The 23,163-nt window shown below is 48.2% G+C and overlaps 1 protein-coding gene across 1 annotated transcript in view; it reads left to right on the top strand.

The window, feature by feature from the left end:
• Positions 1-23,163, top strand: part of LOC135899220 (F-box DNA helicase 1-like) — a 170,647-nt gene that overhangs the window by 25,030 nt on the left and 122,454 nt on the right. The window contains exons 3-4 of the mRNA XM_065428484.1: positions 1,371-1,501; positions 17,428-17,551. Coding sequence (XP_065284556.1) covers positions 1,371-1,501; positions 17,428-17,551 — 255 coding nt within the window. The remainder of the gene's footprint in view (positions 1-1,370; positions 1,502-17,427; positions 17,552-23,163) is intronic.

Below are 23,163 nucleotides of genomic sequence, written 5' to 3'. Positions count from 1 at the left end.
TTTGGCGTCTTTTGCCGTTCAGGTGGTAGTGGAGTGTACTAGAGATAAGATAGCCAGTAGTTTATAGTAGTGTTGGTGGCGTCTCACGCGCGTTTTTTCGCGGCGATATTTGTTGATTCATTTAAAATAAAACATTTCGCACTTCCTTACTCAACTTATTTTACCTAAAGCACCCGTAACCAACCGTAGTCAATGCGCAGAACTCGTACTGCTGCCACTGCACTCGAAAACAACACGCCCGAGCCGCCATGCACTCGCACGGTGCGCTCTCTCATGCGATGTGAAGCGTTCGACAGCGTGTGTTGGTAGTGCATGTTGACATCACGGGTAAGCAGTCGCTTGATTTATTGAACGTGAGTTCCGCGGCGGCGAAACTTTCGTAGAAGGCAAACGTTTCAGAATACGGCCCCTGTGTGATGCAGTGCCTCATCACTACACGATAAATTTGGCCACACGTGAACTTTGTTGCCCGCGGACTCATCACATCGGTGGATCAGCCACTCTTCCAATAATGAACGAATTTGAAATATTTTTTCGGTAATACTCAGCCTGGAAGGTGTGCCGCCACATTGAGTGTATACACAAATTCGTGATGAGGCCTCGTCAGAGGGCCCTTTAAAAAGAGTGTTCCCCGAAAAAAGTTTTCACTGAGTTGTTTTTCCCTTAAAGGGACACGAAAGAGAAAAATAATTTGAACTTCATTAATAAATTACCCTTCTGCCAATACCAAAAAAATGCCACTTCTAGCCTGAGAAGAGGCCAGAAAACAGGCAGTAACGAAAAATGGTGGTGATGCCACCTTTAAGTTTCCACACCAGCTAGTCATGACATCATGAATTTTGAAAGCACCTGCTTGGGCCTAGTTAATTCTTTATCAATAAGATGTACATTGTATTTTAACAGAGCTAGCGATGGAAAATGAAAAGATTCAAAGATACTTAATTAGCCTCAGTGACTGAAATATGGAAAAATACTTTGAAATCAGTGACATCATACTGAAGTACAGACGCTAGGGTTTCAGTGCGACATTCAAGAAATTAAACTTTGTCCTTCGTTTCCACTTCTAATAGTCCACATCTTAGCATGAAGATAAAGAAAATTTTGTTGAAATAATAATTTGTCTGTCTAAACTGGCTTAGTAGTGTCCTTTTAAAGGAAAGTTGAAAGGAAGAATCTACTAACTGACACAGGAGTCACCTGTTTAAGGGATAGTTTTGCCTTAAAAACATACTGATGCCTGGGGTAGCACAGGATGCTCCAGGGAAGACATTGAAGTCTTCACTGGAACACCTGTTGTGTAGAGATTTTTTTGAAGATTCACACAGTGCTGCATTTTTTTACCAGTGACACCATAATCACATGTTGTGCAGTTCCTTGCCAATCGGAAACGCTACTACCGCTTCAAGTCTGGTCGATGCAGTGACACCACGGAGGAGGTCCTCGCCCTTTGCAAAAAGCACTACATGGACAATATGCAAACATGTATACCAAACCTCATCAGGTGAGAAAAAGTCGCGAAAGCCCCTAATAGCTGAATGTTGTTGCCACGATTAACGGCAGCCTCTGTTGCCTGGCTTCGCTCTTGTGTCAAGTCTTTTATATTGCTCATTGTCATGCAATGACACTACGACTGACTTGTTACTGCTTTAATCTTGCTTCTATGCCAACTTTATACCTGCCAACTTGTATGATTTTATCATAAAATACCAAATTTTTAGTGCTTGTTTAAGGTTGTCGTAATGACACAAATATTTTATGATGTTTATTTGCATATACAGACGAACCCACTTATAACGATACCAGTTTTAACAATATATCAGTTATAACAATGAGAAGCTGCTACACTGTCAACTTTCGTATGTTTCACATGGTGAAATAACCCGTTTGCTACAATGCCTCGATGCTGCATTATCGGTTATAACGATGAAGTCTGGGTGCTCAATAGCTGAACCGAAAGGTAGTGAAATGAGAAATCCTTGAAAACAAAAAAAAAAAAGAAACCGAAAAATTCGAGCTGCTACATGATGGCCCGCTGCCCGAACGGCCGCCATGCGCTCATTTTCCAGTCTTCTCCGTGTGCCTCTCTCCCGTCACCCTTCCACCCCTCCGAACACGAATGGGCTGTGCCCATATCTCTACGCCGCGCCACGCTCCAAAACACGAAACACAAATTACAAAAAGGAATTTGATTCAGTAGAGATACCAGCAGTCGTAGAGGCATTACGTAATCAAGGAGTACAGGCTGCTTACGTTGAGTAGTAAAAATCTCTTGTAAATTTTTTTCTTTTTATGTATGCTGTACCTGGATGTACACTAGTGCTTTTTCTTGTAGCCACTACCCCCCCCCCCCCCCCCTATGTAATACCCTCCTTTGAGGGCCTTTAGGTGTATTGTAAATAAATAAGTAAGTGCCTTGGAAAATGTCTACAGAGGTTCCACAGCTACCTTAATTCTACACAAGAAAAGTAGGAAGACACCTATAAAGAAAGGAGTCAGACAGGGAGACACAATCTCTCCAATGCTATTGACTGCGTGCTTGAAAGAAGTGTTCACGCTATTAAACTGGGAAGGCTTAGGAGTAAGGATCGACGGCGAATATCTCGGCAACCTTTGGTTTGCCAATGACATTGTTCTATTCAGCAGCAGTGCAGACAAATTACAACAAATGATTGAGGATCTTAACAAAGAGAGTGTGAAAGTGGGATTGAAGATTAATGCCGTATTTACTTGCATAATGATCGCACTTTTTTGTTCAAAAATTGACGCAAATTGTGGGATGCAATCATTATGCGAGTTAAATTTCTCGCGAAAATAACTTTTTTTTTCACCCTGCGTTTGCTGTGGGATGACAACAGGTCAACAAACAAGTGGCTGCTGTTATAATAGTGCGGGACACCAAAACAAATATGGTGGCCGTCGGAGCAAGTTGGGAACGCGCCGAACACGATCTTTGTTCTTCTCGTGAGTACATTACGTGCATTGAAGCAGTTTCTTCCATATCAGTAATGAATAATATTGTTACTATAGGCAAGTTTGCGACAATACTGTAGCCATGTCCACTTTGAGGGGACAGAAACAGCGATGGGCGCGCGTAGCTGCCAGTGACATAGAAACACATGGCGGGCATGCTGCAGAAACTGCAGCATTTGTCTTCACTACTATCCTAATACGGCACGTTTCCGCTTAGGGTGGGCGAATATCTTGGCTGTGTTACAAGCGTCGGCGTATGAATAGGGTACACTTCTAACGCATCATTGTAAACGTGGCCACTATAGTTGCTGCTCACGATTTGTTGCATGCCCACGACTGCAGACGAGAAGAATCAAGAGGAGGCTTTTTTGTTGTTGTTGGCCAAAACCATTATGAAGCCTACAAGTAATAAAGCCAAGGCAAGTTTGGTTGTAGCTTTTTTTTCATGGAAGTGCGGAAAGTGATGAAAGGAGTGAAATGAGGCACCTGTATAAGAATGTTTCGTGCGTGCATACCGCTTGGTATGTCTTCAAGAGTCATTCACATAGCATTTGACAGCATTCGACAGATGCCAAATGAGAGCATCATTAGCTAGACTTGGCACACAACATATCGCTGTGACAAGTTCGGGGTGCGATCATTACACAGGAAAGGAAAAAAATTGAATTTTGACAACAAAATTCAGTGGTGCGATCATTACGAGAGTGCGATCATTATGCGAGCAAATATTGTATGCAGAAGACCAAGAATATGATGAATACCCGGGCTAGAGAAGAGTTCAAGATCGCCAGTCACCCTCTAGAGTCTGTGAAGGAGTACGTTTACCTAGGTCAATTACTCACAGGGGACCCTGATCATGAGAAGGAAATTTACAGAAGAATAAAAATGGGTTGGAGCGCATTTGGCAGACATTATCAGATCCTGACTGGAAGTTTACCGTTATTGTTAAAAAAAAAGTTGTACAATCACTGCATTGTACTGGTGCTGACATATGGGGCAGAAATCTTGTAGATGACAAAGACGCTCGAAAACAAGTTAAGGATGCTCAGAGAGCGGTGGAATGAAGAATGATAGGCGTAACGTTAAGAGACAGGTAGAGAGCAGTGCGGATCAGAAAGCAAATGGGCATAGCCGATATTCTAATTGGACGACACCGTGAAGGCAGCGCTCACAATGGAAGCTGCTGCCAAGGACGCTAGCGAGATTGCCCGTGTGACTGACTCACCGTCGGCAGAAACAGCAGTCAACAAGTTGGCGACAAAGGGTTCGCTGTGAGGGGGCTATGGTGGTACCCACTCTCTCTCACAGTGCCAGTTCTCTCAAGCACAATGCTTCACGTGCGGGGAAACTGGGCACCTGGCATGGGTATGCCGAAGGAGGAGGATGAACAGCGAACAGCAGCAGCAGCCTGGATCAAGCCCAGGTTCTACACAAGCCCGCAGCCAGGGTAGCTGTTGCAAGGGTACGCGGCGGGGGCGTGCGGCAGCAGACTCGAGTCCTTCCGTGGCCAGGCTCCATGTCGTGGCCGAGGACCCGCCGATTTTCGGCATGTGGCACACAGGCCTTGTACCGTTGTCTGTGCTGCAGTACGTGCTGACCGTCGAAGTCTGCGGGCACCCCATTTCCATGGAGCTAGACACAGGGGGTAGCGTGTCAGTCATGGCCGGGAAACTCTTCAAGCGTACCTTCCCCAGCGTGTCTGGCCAGGCTTCGGGCGTGATGCTGCGCGGCTACTCCGGGCAGCTCTCCCAGGTCCAGGGTCAGGGCCCAGGTCAGCATTCGCTTTGGCGACAGGAAGGCAACCCTTCCCCTTTGCTTAACCAAGCAGTTGTCGCTGACGCTACTGGGCTGAAGCTGGATTCATGCACTGGGCGTTCGTCTGCCAGAGTACCAGGAAGCCAGCCTGCATGTGGTGAGAGACGTCCCCAGCCTCCTAACTGAGTTCAAGTTCCTGTTCCAGCCAGGGGTGGGCACATTCGCCGGCACGACGGCTGGCATCTATGTACCTGAGGAAGCCCGGCCTCGTTTTTGCAAGCCTTACGCACTGCCGTTCGCCCTGAAGGACAAGGTCACCCAGGAGCTGCAACGGTTACAGGGAGAGGGCATCCTGGTGCCCGTCAGGACGTCTGAATGGGCCACTTCCATCATACCAATCCTCAAGCGAGACGGCAGTGTCAGGATCTGCGGGGTTTTCAAGGTTACCATCAACCTCGTTGCTACTGTCGAGACGTACCCGTTGCCCTGGATTTAAGATCTCTGGTCAGCATTGTCCGTTGGACAGAAGTTCACCAAGCTCGACCTTAGAGATGCTTACCAGCAGCTGGTGCTCCCGGAGGCCTCCCACAAGTATGTCACAATATCGACAACTTTGGGGCTCTTCCAGTACACGCGCTTACCATTTGGCGTGGCCTCAGCCACAGCCATATTTTAGAGGGAGATGGGCAATTTCTTAAGGGGCATGAGGCACGTGGCGATGTACTTGTACGACATCCTGGTTACAAGCAGCAATGACAAGGACCACCTGCAGAACCTGCACAACGTCCTGGCACGACTGCAGGATGCCGGTCTCAAGCTCAAGCTGGAAAAGTGCATTTTCCTGGCCCCCAATGTTGAGTACTTGGGACATGTCATTTCCCAGGCAGGCCTAGCCCCGACTCCCCACAATGTTGATGCTGGGCTTGAGGCGCCTAAGCCCCAGAACAAGAAGGAGCTTCAGAGCTACCTCGACCTCATCAGCTTCTACAGGAGTTTCCTGCCAAACCTGTTGGAACATCTACAGCCGCTCCATCTTTTGCTTCAAGATGGTCAGCAATGGGTTTGGAAGAAGGAGCCGGACCGAGCCTTCCAGTGCAGCAAGGGGCTAATCACCAAGGCTCCAGCGCTGGTACACTTCGATCGTGCCAAGCCTGTCGTCCTGACCGTATATGCGTCGCTGTACGGTGTGGGAGCTGTCCTGGCGCACTGGGACAAGGATGGCCAGGAATGCCCTGTGTCGTTTGCTTCTCGTCGGCTTCGTGCCGCAAAGCAATGCTACAGCCAGGTGGACAAGGAAGGCCTGGCCCTCACGTTCAGGGTCGAACGCTTCCGCCAGTATTTGTGGGGCCAGAAGTTCGAGGCGGTCGCAGACCACAAGCCGCTGCTGGGACCTGACAAGGCAGTTCCTGTGCAGGCATCACTTCGAATGGTACGCTGGGCCTTGAGGCTGGCAGCTTACAGTTACCAGCTGGTTTACCATTCAGGAAAGGGCCTGGGATCTGCTGATGCCTTGAGCCGCCTGCCCCTGCTAGAGGTACCTGATGCTGTTTCAGAACCTTCCGAAATGTTCATGTCAGAGTACGCGTACCCGGAGGTACTCTCCATATCTGTGGAACGGCTCATTGCAAGCGATGAGCCGGGACCCAGTCTTGTTTTAGGTGTTCAAGGCGGTGTCCCATGGGGAGGAACTGGTTCAGCAGGCTTATAGCCACAAGGCCACTGAGCTGAGCTTGCAGCAGGGCTGCCTACTGTGGGGTTTCAGGGTGGTGATTCCACAAAGTCTCTGGTCCAGGGTCCTGCAGTTGCTGCACATGGGTCATCCTCGCGTGGATAAGACCAACATGGTGGCCCGGCCCCACGTTTGGTGGCCTGGCCGGGACCAGGACATCGCTTGCATGGTGCAGAGCTGCCAAGCCTGCCAGGAGCATCAGCGGCCCTCACGTCATGTGGAAATCAGCCCTTGACTGTTCCCACAAAGACCGTGGTCCTGCCTGCATGGGGATTTTGGGAGGCCCTTCAAGTGCCATTATTTCCTGGTGGTGGTGGACACCTTTTCGAAGTGGGTGGAGGTTCTACCTGTCACCGTTCCATCAGCAGGCACGACCATTGCCGTGTTGCGACAGGTTTTCACTGCCCACGGGTTGCCGGATGTCATCGTGTCTGACAATGGTCCTGCTGTCGCCAGCACAGGGTACCTGGCCTGGCTGATGAAGAACGGAATCCACCAGATGATGGTTCCGCCGTAGCACCCTGCTTCAAGCAGGGCAGCTGAGCGGCTGGGGCAGACCATCAAGGACAACCTCAAGAAGAGCCAGTCTGGGGATTTCCAGACACAGATTGCACGGATACTGTTTCAGTACCGGTCCACGCCCCATAATGTCACTGACCGTGCCCCCTATAAGCTCCTGCTGGGTTGGATGATCAAGACACCCTTGGACATCTTGCATCCGGACCTCCGATCCACGGTGCGTCTGAAGCAGCTGAAGCAGAAGCTGGCTGCTGACGTGCCGTCCTAGGCCTTTGCCAGAGTCGAGAGCTCCAGTCTTCGCCAGGAACTTCCATCCTGGCCCACCCTGGTCCACCGAACACATGGTGTCTCCTTCCAGCGCCTCATTGCTGCTCGTCCGCTTGCCAGATGGGGCCACGTGGTACCGGCATGCTGAACATGTTAGGCCTCAACTTGGAACCTGGCTTGCACCGTCAACTGCCACTTCAGAAGTCCAGCCCGCAGGAAGACTAGCGGCAACACCAGTCGCTTCCAGTGGAGCACTGCCCACCTCAGAGGTGGCAAGCGTTGCCAGTGGTGCGGCGCCGATTGGGCTGGTGTCAAGTCCGGCACTACTCGCAAGGCCGACCACTGCAGACCCTCCGGATCGAGCGAGGCTGACTCAGGCAGCACTCAGCATTGCCACAACCGGCCCGTCAACACCGGTGCCCAGGCGGAGTATTCGACCACGGAGGCCGTCAGACTGCTATTCGCCTGAATAGCAAGCACCGTCGACTTGGCTGGGACATCGGCAGAGCCTTAAGCTCTGAACTTGGACGTTTGTTTTTGTAAACAAACCGGGGGTAAGGGGGTGTAACAAGTACCGTATTTACACGATTGTAAGTTGACCCCTTTTTTTAAATTTGAAAGTCTGAAGTTGGGGGGTCGACTTACAATCGCAACCGAAACACGGCCCCGCCAAAAAAAAATCGATACCAACGAGATCTACAATGTAGTTAGAATTTTATGTTTGCTCTATGGCCCTACCTGTATCTTTTCGCTATCCCGCGTGTTTGTACGCTTTTCGGAAGGGTTCTTCAACATTTTTGAGAGTTTTACAGTGCATGCAACGCTCATGGGGGGGTGTCGATAGTTGATGGAAGCGCCGCTGTTCTCATTTGCGGCGGCACCCTCAGAACGGTGGCGCTTGCGGGGAGTATCGGTAGTTCATGGAAGAGCAGTCACCGCTCGCTGGCTGCTCATGGGCTGCTCTTTCTCTGTTTGAAGGCATTGGCATTGGTTTGACGCGTTCCACTTGACTGCCGGCTACGTGCTACTTCTATGCTTCCCCAGTCGCCATGAGTGCTCCAGGCCCACTAATCGTTCGGCACTCGCTCACAGCAACGTTCAAGAGGGCTGCCATCCTTTACGCCGAAGAAACAAATCACTGCACAGCGGGCCGCAATTTTGATGTTTTTAAACGGGTGGTGCGAGAGTGGCGAGTGCAGCGAAGCGAAATTTTCACCTGTGACAAGTGAGAAATTTCCCACGTGCCAAAGTCTGGACGCTTTCCGGAGCTGTAGGCTAAGCTTGCGGCGTACGTCGCTGAAATGCGTGATCGGTCCCTGCCAGTGAAGTGCGACGTGGTTATGAAACAAGCCCGGACCTTCGCCTTAATTTTAAGGTTCTGCTCCGCCGCGAGTACAACGAGTGGCTGGCGGCAGAAGACTGCGAAATTACGCCAACTGGACCTGTCAAAAGAGCCTCCCTGACGGCTGCGTGTGGTTGGGTGCATTTGGCGTGGGCTGCTGTTCTGCAACATGTCCTGGTGCGGTCGTTTGCCAAATTTAAAATTTCGCTGGACTAAGACGCGCTGTGGGACCGCAGCAACGATGACAGCACTAGTGAAGACGAGTAGTCCAGTGACCATGTCAGCTACTAATAAATTTTCGTTATCGAATGTGCCCTCGGGTATGCTCTCTTATTTTTTGTTTTCGGTCACGCTATATGGGGGGGTCGACTTACATTCGAGTCGACTTACAATCGTGTAAATACGGTATGTAGCACGCCCCGGGCATAATCTTCGTTGGCCCGGTAGGCTTGGTGGCCTGCCAAGCTCGGTGGGTAACATTGGTCACCGCACCAAATAAACACTGACGACCACAGCTGCTCAACGGTCAGTCATTGTTCATCACCACCACGCTGCGGGGTGACTGTCTAATGGAGGGCCCCTTGAACCCTCCCTTGTTCACGAACCCAGGCGGATCATGACACTGCACAACTTTTTCATTTGGGGAAAGTACCAGGCCACTACAATGTCCACAGAGCCCTTCCTATCGGTCTTTCAGTCAAAGAGGGCCTCCTGCCGATCCTGCCATCCACAAGTCATTGACGTCGAGCCGCCGAGCCACGGTGGAGTTTTCCTCCTTCTCGGCCATCAAAATTGCTTGTCTCTAGAAGCGGTGTCATAGTGAATATGCTATGTTGCCATAATGTCACAAAGAAGCAGAGTCAAAGCACGAAAGATCGCAGGGTACTGCAGCACTGTAACCGTAAGACCAATCACAAGTACAGCAAAAATGGTGTCAGTTCCAACAATAACATGAAGGAAGGAAAATAAAACTGACAAGGGGCCCTATGCCCTCCACGCGAGGAAAAAAGTGGAGGAAGGCACATGGTATTTTTCACTGTAGTGGCCATGCTGTTGAGGCACAATGGCGGTTTTCTTTTGGTAGTGTGCACTCATGCGTGTGTTGGCTTGTAGGTGCCGTATCGTGGCAAAGGCATAGTGTGCACAGGATTGCATTAGTCTCCGTGTTTTGTTTCGCCGTGTTATCAGACTGCGGTCTCCCAGCTGTTGTTGTGGCAAGGTGAGACTAGAAGAAGTAAAAAGTGGGAAGTGAGTGCACTTGTAATGTCATACACCATGTACTTTCGAATCTCATTAATTTGAACTGACGCTGTGGTCCCGTCAGAGGTATGCATATTCCTATTGGCGAAAATGCCCGGTAATTCAAGCGTACAAGCATTTGGGGCGGTTAATTTGAACATACCGCACTCCGACAATGCTCTCAGCAGTGCCCCAATTTACATGGTGGTGCCTCTGACCAACATTGCTCTGACCTCGCCATAGAGGAAAACATAGAGGAAAAGCTTAGGAGAGACCCCTCAATGCCGCGCATGAAGCAAGAAAAAAGAAAAGAACCCTGGTGGAAATTTCACCCTCTCTAAAATGGCAAGGTTGTCATTTCTGCATAGCGCTGCAATGCCCCAGTTACACTAATGGCAAAATGCACTGCGTGGGAAGGATCGGTCATGGGCCAATTTATCGCGGCTCGTCATGGCGGCAAGCGAGCCGTGAGTGGAGGAGACCAATGAGAGCGGCCCCCTACAGTGATATACGTGCAGGAAACTGGTATCATGCGTACCCGTCCGACCGCTCTACTCACACTCGCATCTGGTTCAACCGGACCGCTTGTTTTACATTATCGTCGGCTTGTTTTGGTTGGCTTGGGTTGGTCTCGTGTGTGCTTGTTTTTTTTTACAATGATGAGTCTAAACCGAGACGTCCTGATGGAAAGTTTGCTGGAGACAGTGCGCCATATCCAATTCTGTGCAAGACAAACCCTGAATACAAGGACGTGAAGAAAACACCCAGTACCTCATTCTCCTTGTATTTTTAATGCGGCAGCGCTGCAGCAGAAGGGAGCACAGCAACGTGATTGTGATCACTGGCAACTACTTCGTCATCTTGATAAGACATGGCTCGTGTTAAGAACGCAGGACGAAAAACATAAACACAGTGCTGATCTATCAGCAGATGTAGAAAATGGCACGCAAGCACGCAGAGGGAAGCAGCGGGGGAGGCCCAGTCTAGCCTTGGCAACTCCGTTTGGTGGCAGTCTTAGGTGGCAGAGGCAATCAGCGCCATCTATCAAGCTGACGGGAAAGCAAATCCACTTTCCTCCCGCCCTCCCTCGCAACTATGCTCCCCTAGCCCTTCCAATCAAATCCCTCACCTTTGGTGGTCTCTGTGCACGCCCTCTTTCAACTGGTGCCTCCAAGTCCACCAGCCCAGCGCCCTCTTAGCCCATTCCCTGAAGTTTCGTTTTCTGCCATTATCGGGAAGCGAGCATTGGCCGTCATGGGCAGTTTCGTGGTCCTCACGCAATGTGAGCTTGCTCGCCGTGGTATTTTATGGCTCGTACCATTGGCGCATCGTGCTATGATGCATAAATACTTCAAGAACAAGTCCTTCTTTTAATTCGAACAAATTTTCAGGTCCGTTCGAGTTCGAATTATTGAGATTCAACAGTACCATGCCACGGACAAAAGACTATCTGGAAATATATTTCCCATCTTCAGTGGATTCATTCTAACTTGTCATCACAGGCTGAAACTGCTGTGCTTCAGAATATGTGAGATAAGGGCCAAGGAAGGTTAGTGAGAGCTGTGCAGTGTGTCTGCTTTTTGACAGTGAATGGTGCATTTATGGCGTGTAAAACAGTCACCTGGAATAATCGGAAAGAAGTGGCTCCTGTGAGTAATTAAGGGAGGAACCCTCTTTACCAAAGATATCTGTGTGCTTGAAAGGCACGACGAAGTGAAGTTAGGTGGACGTGGTGCAGGAGTGAACGTGGATTGACAGAAGAATCAAATCAAATGGCTGATGGTTGCACGTAGGCCCAGTCAACACATTAGCTGCATGTATATGCACATACTGTTCGGCATCACATGGAGGATACCGCAGAACTTTGTTTCCGTGAGGCTTCACTTACCATGAAGACACTATCGATCAAGCCGCAGTCAGTGTATATAAATGCATAACGACATTCTCTGCTGGCCTCTTCATCGGTGCATGGCCACCCTAAACTTGCTCAATAAAGCAAAACAATCCCTATAAAGCCACGACCAGCATATGTGTTTGTTCACATAAACTGCCGATGGGCTAGCCATAGGTCGTTATGTGCGTAAAGTGTGCTGCTGGTCATCGCCTGTGCATTCTTGCAGTGCAGTGAGAATGCACAAAGTTCTTTTCAGAAAAGCCAGCAAAAGTAGCAGGCGACTGGCTCTCACAGTCTTAACTTGCAGAGTTTATTGTGAACTCCTTTCAATGCTAGAGCACAATACTCCAACAAAATGACTCGGGCAACATTATCGTGATGGTACGTACACACTGCAATTGGATCCATTGGTCAGATCACTACGGCGCGTGCATGTCCGCACAGCCTGGTGTGGTTGCGCACCGATGGCAAGAAATATAAACAAGAGAATCTGCCCCAACAAGATGGCGGAGTAAGGCCAACATACGGTGCCACTGAGCTTCACAAAGAGTGACGTCAGGGCCTCTCCTTAGTTTTTCACCTTCCGCCACGAACAAAAAATAAGTTTTGACTTTGATCAACTTGCCTGTGGATTGGATCAAAATGTAAAGGTACAGGTTGCCAATGTAACCCTAAATACCACGGAATTTAAGATATTTGTTTAAAATTGTGAATTTTGCCATTATTCAAATTAACGTGGTGGTTGAGTTCCAACTACGAAATTCATGAAGAAAACTTATGTTACAATCAAGTAACTACGGTACACTCAAAGCACAGCGATAGTGACGAGCACAGTTGGCGATTGCCAAAAATCTGATCAGCGGGTCAAGTGCATTGGCTTTTAGACATAATTTGGCAAGTATTCTAGCACAATCACTGGTGTCCACCTGTCCTCCAGAAAGTATTGCACAATTGCCGTTGTGCATACAGTCAGATTACACAAGGTTCGTTGACAACGGATAGAACCATCAATAAGATTCGAGAAACTTCCGATACATGCAGGCATGTCCTTCGCTGAGCGATAGCGTCGAACATTTGTAGCTGGTAAGAAACTGTCAGCCCAAGAAAGATAAACAAGTACACGTGTCAATGTACAGCAAGGTCCACTCTTCTTAAAGGATATACCAAATTAGTATGTCAGCACTGAAACTCTGCTCTGGGATATGAAGGTTTGGAAAATATGTTATTTTGTCAGTATAATTTCCAATGAGCATAATCAAGTGCATTTTTTTTCTCGAACTAATGAATTAGTGAGTAGTGTTAGCTTAAAAATAACTATTAGTTTAATAGTGGACCTGTGTATTGCAGCAATCTTATTATCGCATAAGAAGTAGGGGTGTGCAAATATTCAAAAATTTCTAATATTTTATATTATATTTTTCTTATTCGATTCAAAAACTAGATATTAGAAAATTTTCGTATTTTTGATTGGATACGAATATTCGAAACAAATCGACCATTTTGCTGGCTGTGCGGGAGCAAGCATGGTTCTTAGCGTTTATTTCGTTCTGATCTAGGAAAGTGTCTGATTTTGTGCTGAATTGCAAAAATTTCATGCTGCTGGCGAAATTTTGCCTGTAAAGCTCGCTTAGCCACTTGGCGTCTAAGCTGTGCAGGAAAGCGAGCCTCTCAGTAGCAAGAGGCACGGGTTGGCAAACAGCGAGAGTGCACACTTCTGCAGGCTCCACCCGTAAACCTGAGCTTATTGCTTGACATTAAATGCAATGAGTGTCAACTGGTACGGGGTCAAATGCCCCTGAGTTTACGGGATATTGATGTGATGTGGTACAATAAGACATAGGTTGGCAAGAACAGACTACTAACAAAACTTATTTAATTTTCCGTAGCTAACATGAGCCACATGCACAATCTTTTAATGTAATGGCTTACTAGTTAAATTTTTTACCAATTGCAAATGTAATTGCAATGTTTCAACGTGTTAAAATCAGCCAACTCACTAAAAATGCATGTGCATATCATTATTGAATATTCTATGCTAAGTATTCGTATTCGATTTGTATTCAACAATTTTTATATTCACACACCCCTAATAAAAGTTTACTTTCTCTCTTTTCTCCAAAATACTGAAGGACTAGCGCAACTTTCCGGCAGGTGGGTTATCATACGACCAATGTAGGTGACAAATTGATAGCGCATCATGTGACACAATCACCACTCCAGGCGTAGCAGTGCTAATGATAAAGAACAGGTGCCATCTGTGCAGTTTCATTGTCAAGTTGAGCACATGATTTGCCTCCTGTCAAAGATTCTGAAATCTAGTGGGTCATATGGCATGTTCGCACAATGCCTCTCCCCTCTTCATTCATCAGCCGTTTGTGCAAATGCATGCAAATGGGTTATGACACTTTTGCACCTATCATGTAAATCATGTAAATCCAAAGCTAGTAGTGGGTTGGGTTGTTCAAAGCTACAACAAGACACCAATGTCCATCTACAAATGGTGTCAGATACAAGAGGTCGCCATTCAGTATGTCGCAAAGATGGCAGCCGTGAACAACTTCTGTACGCTCCTTTTCGTCAGCTTTGCGAGTGTTGTGCAACTGCTCGGAATACATGTGGGTTGATTCGCCACCAAAGCGTAACTTTAGTTGCGAACACCTGATGAAACGCTGCCAATTAGGCCCATGGCCTAGGCAGTATTCACCACAAATTCACGGCTGGCTGGCGTGGTGACAGGCCGCAAGTCGTTGTAGAATGCTTGCTGCCAATAGGTTGTACGGGTGGCTCGTCAGCTGTGTCCGGTCCAGAGATCATGCGTGCCGCTTATATTGATGGCTGTTGAAACGGCTTGAAGTTCATTGCTGATTATCCAATACGATCTTCGTGCCTATCAGCAGCTAATCGGCCTGATCATAGGATGTGCTTTCGCACACGAAACACATGCTGCTTTTGTTGAATTCCCTCTGTTCGCATTTCGTCATCATTTCTATCGATCCTGTCAAACCTCTTACAAACCCGGACAAACCTCGTACTGACAGTTGCATTTTCCACTATTAGCGTTACCTAATATTAATATTAATATACGAGCTGGGTGATTCATGTATCTGCAAATGGTGACTGTTTTACAAAGATTTGGGTGTTGTATGGAGTTATTTCTACGTGTTGTATGCGCACATATATTTTTTTTCTTTACAGAGTGCTGTAATCGGGGGTGTAACTAATATGTGGAATAACACATAGATTCCTTTGTTTAGAATGCTCAAATTCAAGCTGAGTTTAATATTGAACAGCAACATATTCAAATATTGAATTCTGAAATATTGAATATTTGCATAAGCTCAACGAAAGCATGTTCTATGTATACTTTTGTTGTGTATAGTGCATTGCTGCATGGAGCACTGAATGTAAAGCCTACTGTAAAAACCAGCATATATTACGGACCCGATATAATATGAAACAAGATTTGGGGATAAAGAAAAGCAAAAAAAGAAAGTTTCATCCACATGTATAATACGAGTGAGAAAAACACAGCAAACATTTAATTTACATCGGACTTCGCACTTTACTTAACTTGGTTAGCACAATAGCTTTGTGTTGTGGGGTTCTCCTACCGTGCTCTTGGGACAAAGGAACGACAACACATTAGTGCAAACAATCACAAGGGCATTTATTGCACCTTTCATAGATCAATGCCTGCTAGCCAAGTTGCTATCCACGAAACATGCCGATGGGCGCGTGACAAATCTAGAAGTCCGACTCACCGCGACCGGATAGCGAGCAAATATGTTCGCCCCATGCTGGATCCCAACGCCTGTTCGTTCGCCTGTACGGTCACGTGAACGGTGGCGCGTTCTAAGGCGGCCACGCGAGACGGTCTCGCAGAAGCATGGGTCGCCGCGCGCGCGCGGGACGTCCACGCTGTTTGCCGACCCGCCGGGAAAAAAGATTATGGGGTTTTACGTGCCAAAACCACTTTCTGATTATGAGGCACGCCTTAGTGGAGGACTCCGGAAATTTCGACCACCTGGGGTTCTTAACGTGCACCTAAATCTAAGTACACGGATGTTTTCGCATTTCGCCCCCATCGAAATGCGGTCGCCGTGGCCGGGATTCGATCCCGCGACCTCGTGCTCAGCAGCCCAACACCATAGCCACTGAGCAACCACGGCGGGTGACCCGCCGGGAAAGAGGCAGCCTGTTCTCCCCTGCGCCCCCAAGTAACCCTGCCGTGAGGCGGCGTTAGCAGCGCAACACTCGCGCCATCTCTCGCACTGCGCCCCAACCACATCCACCGCCGCGGGCATCACGCAGGCCACGCGGCGAAGCCAGATTACAGGAGACGCGCTATGCGGGAAAAACATCAGGGGACGCGTGAGAGTCGCGCATCCCCATAGTGTGCTGCCAAGCTGCTCCCTTGCTTGCTGTGTCAGCATGTTATGGCAGCCAAACACAACAGCGCCTCCTGCACACTGGAGGACGATCAAGGTAGCCATACAGCGCGATGATGGTAGCCATGGAGCTATAACAGAACTAAATGTTTGAGCCCAATTTCTGGTTGAAATTTTTGTTTGAATCAGAATATAGCGAGAGGTGAAAATTAAGGATGCTAACAATTGGTTAACTGCAAAAAAAACGTAAAGCAGACACAAAACACCTAGATACCACAAGTGCTTCTGTTCTGGGTTTGTTTGTATGCACTGCTTTACAATGAATCCATTACAAACTATCCCAGCTCTCTACTACTCTCTTGCTAACAGTTGGAAAAAATCCTAATATTATATGTGGGGCTTTACAGTACTTTCCCAGTCCTTGTTGTAAGCACCAGTTTGTTTTACTACGAATATAAATCAGGGAGACGGCCAAAAAACTCACATGAGAACACTAAAACATTGTTAATTCGAATGTTACAGGACTGAAAAATATGTCCGAATTGACCAAATGTCGAATTATGGAGGGTATCAAGAGAACAGTAAACAGATGCCTACTAATTCAACATGCTTTTATTTGCTGAATGACTCGGCAAATATTGTTCCTGTTTTTCTCGGAAGCAGTGCAGAAGCTGCAATTCTAGTCATCGCACGACTGATTAGCACTCGCAGGAGCGAAGGCCTTCAACAATAAGGATAACATGTTGAACCATAAATGATGGAGGCCACACACCAGCGTGGCGGTGGTGCTACTTTGTTAGATGCATCCAGAGGAAATGAAGCCATACCTACCCCCTCTTTTTGCCCAAGGCATGCTAAGGCACTTCAGTGGTTGCAGTATGAGCGGGCAGTAATACCAGCTTTCCTTTTTTTCCACTCTCAGTATAGTTTAATGAGTACTTATAGCGAGTCTATAGCTTAAGCACATCGGTGAAAAGACGGAGACACCTTGTTGACAGTGCTTAGCAACTGAGACACGATAATAGGATGGCATGGCGGCCAGTACCTTTTGCACCATCGAAGAGCATTAGGTTATCACTTGGCAAACAAATGCAGTCATAATGCGTCACAAAGGCTCATGCTTTCGTAGAAAACCACAGTGCATCAGCTTAGGTTCCCCAGCGTCCACAGGCGGAGCAGAAAGCGTCGATAGCCATGCGCTCCAAGCATTGCATGTCGAATGCTGAGCACTGCATATGCTAATCATGCCCAAATATGTCCCTTGTTGCTTCCTGTGATTCTTTTCTGTGTCACTTGGAAAACTTATCGAGTGTTCATCCCACAGGTACATGAGTGGTTTCAAGGAAAGCACTACAGGCCTCCAAGATGTGCTGGTCAGGCTCCCAAGCTATGGAGTCATCGTGGAGGTGCTCCAACTTATGTCTCGTGACAACATCTGGCCAGCAAAGGTGAGATTTTCTTTTACCGCACTTCAATGAGGTTGGCAATTGAGATGAATAGAGTTAGTTAGGTCCATCATCACGGGCATCATCATGAGGCAAATATGCAAGTCCATATAAAAGGGAAAATTGTCATCCATCCGATGACCGTAGCACGAAGCTACAAAGGAAACACATACTGGCTTCTCAGAAAAAAATTAATAAATTGCAGTTGAAGAAAAATTCATCCCGGTGCTGAGATCAAGCCTGGGATGTAGAGCCTGTGAGCCTTTTCGGAGCAGTCGCTGTACCATTTAAGCTAGCAGGGAGGCTAGCGGTTTGCATAGCGAGGCCAAATTAATTGGCAGCTCGAGGCACAGGGGCACGGAACATGGCAAATCAATTTGGTGGAAGCCTGAAAGGTGGAGGAAAGTTCATGAAAGGAATATTTGTGATCTGCCTGACCAGTGCAGATGTGGGACAAAGGTCCAATGCTCTCCAATTAACCTTTTAACCCTTTGAGGGTCAATGACATAAATATGAGGCGCCGCGAACAAGTCCAAAAATGGTCGATGCCGTATATTTATGGCGCCGTCTGTATGTTTAACAAGCGCGCCAATTTTCTAACTTTTTTTTTTATGTCATGTGCTGCCACTATGTGGGAATACAGGGAATTTTTTTCGCCTGCCTCCCTCTCTGTTTTCATTGCATGGTTTGTTTTAGAACAAGTTTGCTCCCGCGCGTCTATATGCTACCGCTTGCGTATTGGCGAGTGGGCGGGCGGGAGGCAGTTTCGATTTTGTACCGCGTGCTGGTTTCGGCTTCTTGCGCTTGAAAAACTGATAGCTATCTCGTTACTAATTGCTCAAAGGGCGACTGCTTGTTTCTCACTCGTTTAGTGCTCACAGTGGTACGCACAGGAAGGATGCGGCCGTGCATGCGTTTCTGTTGCCTTTTTTTTTTTCTTGACACTCGCAAAAACTAATTGCCTCTTGTTGGCGATAAGATAAAGATTAGCAGAAGTTTGTCACACGTTTTGCTTTTTTAACAGGCACACAACCTCAGTTTTCTTGAGTCACCTACGCAATTTGATCACACTATGGACGTACAGATTAGTGTAAGAGCAGGAACATTTGAGCCTTGCAAAATAGTCTCGTGTGTGCATTTTCAATGCCTTGAACTATGTGTATAACAATGCATCAAATTGTTTATTCTTATAAGTTTTTTCCTTTTTTATTGTTGTTATTCATCAATGAAGTGTACATATATACCAGTGCAAAATATTTTTTTCTCAATTTAAGGTCAATCAGAAGAATTGCAGTAAATTTTTTTCGAAATAAGTCCCTAAGACGAATTGAAACGTGCAATAAAAAAAAAAAATCAACCCTGGGTGGTCGCATATGGCGAAAAAAATCAACCTTCAGAGGGTTAAGGGTTGAATTTCTTTTTCGCTAAAACCATGCCGCTATGGTCAATTTTTTTATTACAGTTTCTAGTAGATGGCAATGATTGAAAACTTATGAATGCAGGAAAAATTTATTGAAAGCCATATTATGTCTCAAAAATGCTTTACTCGCGCCGGCAGTGCACATGCAAATACAGTACCATATTTATTTGATTATAAGGTGATCATAAATATTAGACAAGAGTGCAGTTGGGGGACTAAAGAAAGAAACTCGAGTATGGGCATTAAAATAAGGCAATATAGAGTAGTCAACGGATTATTCAGGCTCAGTGGAGATTGTCGAAATACTGAATTACAGTTGACTCCCGATTATTCGAAGCCGCTTAATTGGAATTCTCGGGTAATTAGAAGTGAAGTGCTGGTTCCGTCAGTTTTGCATGTAATCCTATGGAAGGAATCACTCGATAATTCGAAGTCCTCATCCAGTAATGTTGTTTAATTGGAAGTTTATTTTCAATCACGATCCTTGAGGTGACTATCATTGTTTGGTAGAATGCGCAATTTTTTCAAGTGCTGCAACAGCTTCGTGTTTCGCATTGGTGTCATTGCCACCGCAACCGTCCGCAACGCCGCCCTTCTTGGAGCGCTGCGATTATTCATTGCTACGGCTGCCGTAACCTTTGCAATCGGCTCCGGTGGTGAAGCGGCTGCCACGCATCACCGGAGCTGATCGCGGAGGCCATGCGGATGACATAGGTGCACGCAACGCTGCATACTGGCAGTGGCGAGATTGTGCAAGATTAGGCTTGCAGCGTGCGGCGCACGCAGCGTATGTCGAGGCGTGTTCTGTGGCGTGTGTTGGTCGAGGGCCTTTGTGCGTGTAGCTCGTTGGCTAGGTTGTTCCGCGGGTGATCCTACACTTCGCAATTGACTGTACGTAGTCGCACAGTTGATAGCCATGGCAAACCATGGCTCTTATCACGCTCAACCTCGCACGCTCAACCTGGCAACGAAAGTTGAGGTTTTGAAGGAAGTTGAGAAGGGAGGTGCCGCCAAACAAAACATAGCACGGAAGTACGGGATCAAGCCGAACACGCTCTCTAACTACATCAAGAATAGGCGCAAATTATGGATGCATTTGAGAGCGACAAGTTCAAGACGTCTCGGAAGCGAATGCGCACCGGCGCTTACCCAGAGTTGGAGAAGGCTCTGCTGGTTTGGATTAGGGAGGCCCGGAGCAACAAACTTCCTCTCAGCGGAGACATTGTTGCGATGAAAGCCCGAACGCTTGCAGCAGTGTTGGGGATCGACGACTTCGTTTCTTCAGATGGATGGCTGACGCGGTTTAAAGATCGCCATGACCTGGTCTTTAAGAGCGTGTGTAGTGAAAAAGCGTCCGTTAACCAGGAAACATGCGCCACATGGAAGGACGGAAAGCTGCGTGAATATGTCGGCAAATACAGACCAGAAGACATCTTCAATGCAGATGAGACTGCACTTTTCTATCGGCTTCTATCAGAGAAGACCCTGACATTCAAGGACGACGACTGTGCTGGGGGCAAACACAGCAAGGAGAGGGTGTCGTGCTGATCGCAGCAAACATGACTGGCACGGAAAGATGTCACTTACTTGTGATTGGGAAAGCCGCCAAGCCGAGGTGTTTTAAATGCATAAAGACGCTGCCTGTGGACTATGAGTCTAACAAGAAGGCGTGGATGACGGCCGAAATCTTCAAGAGCTGGATAACGAAATTGGACCGCAAGTTTGCTTCTTCGAACCGCATGGTGGTGTTCCTTGTGGATCACTGCAGTGCTCACGTGAATGTGCCAGCCTTAAGTGCAATACACCTCGCATTTTTGCCTGCAAACACAACAGCTGTTTTGCAGCCAATGGACCAAGGCATCATCAAGAATGTTAAGGTCCTGTACAGGCGGCACCTCCTCGAGCGCATGATTTTGTGCATGGATAATTCCACAAAATATGAGGTGAGCCTGCTCAAGTACCATTCACATGTTAGCGTGAGCATGGCATCGTGTGAAGCAAGAAACAATCGCAAACTGCTTCAGGGCTTGCGGTTTTGTGACAGCTTCTTCGGAGGATGCCTCTGCAATTTCATCGGAGGAAGCGTCAACAAGCGAGCTTGACGGCACCGATTTTGGTGATGCTCTCGGGGACGTCAATTTTGAAGATTACGTCGTCGTAGACAAGGCGGTCGAAATGTGCGGTGCACTAACGGATAAAGAAATTGTGGAGAATATTCGGCCCCAGGAAGCGACCCAGGAAAGCGACGATGACGTTGAAGACGAGCCGCCACCTAAGGCTGCCGATACAGCTGCGGGCCTTGCTCTCATGGAGCACTTCTTTGCCGCTGAAGGTAACGCAGAAGAAGCGTTCCGCCACATCTACAGCCTGCAGAACTTGCTTTCAGCAGCGCGATTCGGCAAGAAGAAACAGAGCAAGATGACCGACTATTTTTCTTAGAGAAAATACTCGATATCGCTACCAATAAAGTGCTGTTTTTGTGCTTTGTGCTTAATTGGAAGTTCGTTTAATTCAAAGTTTTTTGCGGTCCCCATGAACTTCGTATTAACGGGAGTCGACTGTACTAACACAAACAAAATTCAAGATGGCGACCACGAAATGGGCGGGAAGGGAGCTTCAACATGCGGAGTGTGGGGTATATGCGAATTTCGGCTTATAACATGGTTTCACGGAGTCGTGGAGCGCTATGCCGGGAGGAAGCACATGGCAAAACTCATTCTGCAAGAAACAGGGTAGTAATGCATTCAAGCATGAAGTTTGTGGGGATCGAGTTGCCTCCCCATGCCTCGTCTCCCAGCTCACGCGTTGTGCTTAGCTCGATCGACAGAACCGCCACCGTAACAGCAGCATGGCGGACACGGCTAGTGCGCCGGAGCTGATTTTCCATGCAAACCGTGCTTCTCCCTCCCTGGCTTGAATTACTGCGCGAGCAAGTGTCACCGGGACACGCCCTGATTGACCTCCTGAGTGGCAGCCCCAGGTCGGGTGCCAGTTACATAGAGACTGCTGCGCCTGGTCCGGAGCAAACGCCGCTGCACACTGCAGCTGCAAAGTTTCTACAAGTCCTGATGGAAGTGGTGTGCTCGCAGCCTAGTGCTCTAAAGGGAGACCTCCAGTCCCCTCAGCCAGGCATGCCAAGCGACCTACCGGTACCTCTCCCGGAGTGCAGCGGTTATTCGGACTGCATGAGTGCTACGGAGTACCTCGAGGGCACTGCACCACTATCAACAGGCAATGTGGCTGGAGAACAGCGTGATCCTAGGTGCTGTGTTGCCCGTCTCACTAAAAGCCACACGGCATGGTGGTACCGACTTGTCGGCCAACAAGCTTGTTCGCTGGAGGAGTTTAGGACGCTTTTCCGCAGCGAATTACTTCCTCCTGACTATGAGCGCGGCATGCATCGCAAGCTAAAGCTTCGCACCTAACACGCAGGCGAATCTATGCTTGAGTATGTCAGCGCTATGCAGGAGCTCTATCTTCTTGACCCTTTGGCATCTGACGCCAAGAAGTTGGAGCGGGCCATTCGTCAAGGCCATCCAGCCTTCGACGCTTACCTTCGGAGTGCCCGTTGTCATGACCTAGACGATTTGGCCTCCGATGCAAAGCGGATGCAGGGTGACATACTGGCAGTGAGAACCTACCGCCCACCGCCACCGCTGTCTGCCTCTCTCGAACCTCGTGCGTGGGCTGGCGGTGACACATCACCCCGTAACTCCCTGAAATACGAGGTACGAGGTGGCCTCGCCCACGAGAGAACATCGAAATGGGCATGACCTTTCTGACTGTGCTCTCGACCCATACTCGCACGCCCGGGTGTGCTGTTCTGACCCACATGGCCAACGAGAACGCGAAACCCATGCCCTTGCGCACGAGGGGAAATCTGATCGCGGTGCCCCTTTGGCTAGCGAATGGAAGCTACCTAGTGCTCCGGACGCACCCAGGACCCCTCAATTGGAGCGAGGCGTTGTCTGCTGCCAATGTCATCAACGCGGCCATATAACCCGAACATGCAAAGCATGCAGCCTGACGCAAGAGCCTCCTTGTTCGTCGGAAAACGGTGAGCCGCAGGTGAATTTCCCCTTGTCGGTGGCGACAGCAGGAGCGCATGGTAGTGAAACGCAACCTCTGGCTGCAATGGCCTGTCGCACTGGAACTGACTCTTCCCCCACGCTGGCGCCTTTTATCGCCCTTACGA

The sequence above is a fragment of the Dermacentor albipictus genome, chromosome 5 (assembly GCF_038994185.2).
Source record: "Dermacentor albipictus isolate Rhodes 1998 colony chromosome 5, USDA_Dalb.pri_finalv2, whole genome shotgun sequence".
NCBI lineage: Eukaryota > Metazoa > Arthropoda > Arachnida > Ixodida > Ixodidae > Dermacentor > Dermacentor albipictus.
This window is presented reverse-complemented; position numbering and strand designations above follow the sequence as displayed.